At 49.0% G+C, this 775-nt stretch overlaps 1 protein-coding gene across 1 annotated transcript in view; it reads right to left on the minus strand.

Annotated features, from left to right (window-relative positions):
- The window catches only part of LOC119587150, a 20,436-nt gene that overhangs the window by 11,842 nt on the left and 7,819 nt on the right, over positions 1 to 775 (minus strand). The window contains exon 3 of the mRNA XM_037935906.1: positions 5 to 142. Coding sequence (XP_037791834.1) covers positions 5 to 142 — 138 coding nt within the window. The remainder of the gene's footprint in view (positions 1 to 4; positions 143 to 775) is intronic.

Here is a 775-nt window from a genome sequence, read left to right on the forward strand (position 1 = left end):
TTACTGGATGCCCCGCCGGGAAGAACTGCTTCATCTTAGCCACCGGGATCATGAGCGAGTCCTGTTTGAGCGTGCCCAGCGTCACGGGCTCTTGCAGTGCCCTCGCCATGGCCTCCGCCTCTTGCTGGGCTTGCAACTGGGCCTGGGGGAGGAGGCAATCAATGGCAATCAGCTGGAGAGACTATTTTCATCCGCTCACGACCGTGAGGTTACAAGGCAAATTAGGTCAAAGTATGTCTTGCGCGCCTCGCTAAGTGGGAGAGAGCGTTCGAACTGAACGGCTTTCCGGGGCAGTTGTGTAGTAACGTCCGCGTGCAAAGTGGGAGGGATGTTCAAAGGGTGCTCTCGGTCGGAACGAGGAGCTTGAACAAGGAGCAAGGGAAACAGGATGTCAGAGATCAAAGGAGGTCGAAGACAGAGAAAGAGCAATTAGCAGACCAGGTGGGAAAAGAAAACGGAAATGCATCTGAACACTGGATTTATTATCAGTATCAAGTCAAAATGACATATATAGACGAGGTTTAAAGGTACGGAATGGTACCTAAGTGTTCGTTAGGGTATAATCCTTTAAAGAATGAAGCTGACGTTTTATGGAATAATTCCAAAAATAATCTATTGTAGGAAAACGTCAGTAACAAGAATATCACGAGCCTGGTATGGAGGCAGGAGAGGTGAGAAATTGTAACCATCGGACGAGTGAATTATTTTGTTTTGACAAAGGTAAGAAAAAGAGGCAAGTGATGGCCGTTCAGCGCCCTTTGGAGCCGGGGCGGAG

This window comes from Penaeus monodon, chromosome 22 (assembly GCF_015228065.2).
Source record: "Penaeus monodon isolate SGIC_2016 chromosome 22, NSTDA_Pmon_1, whole genome shotgun sequence".
Lineage (NCBI taxonomy): Eukaryota > Metazoa > Arthropoda > Malacostraca > Decapoda > Penaeidae > Penaeus > Penaeus monodon.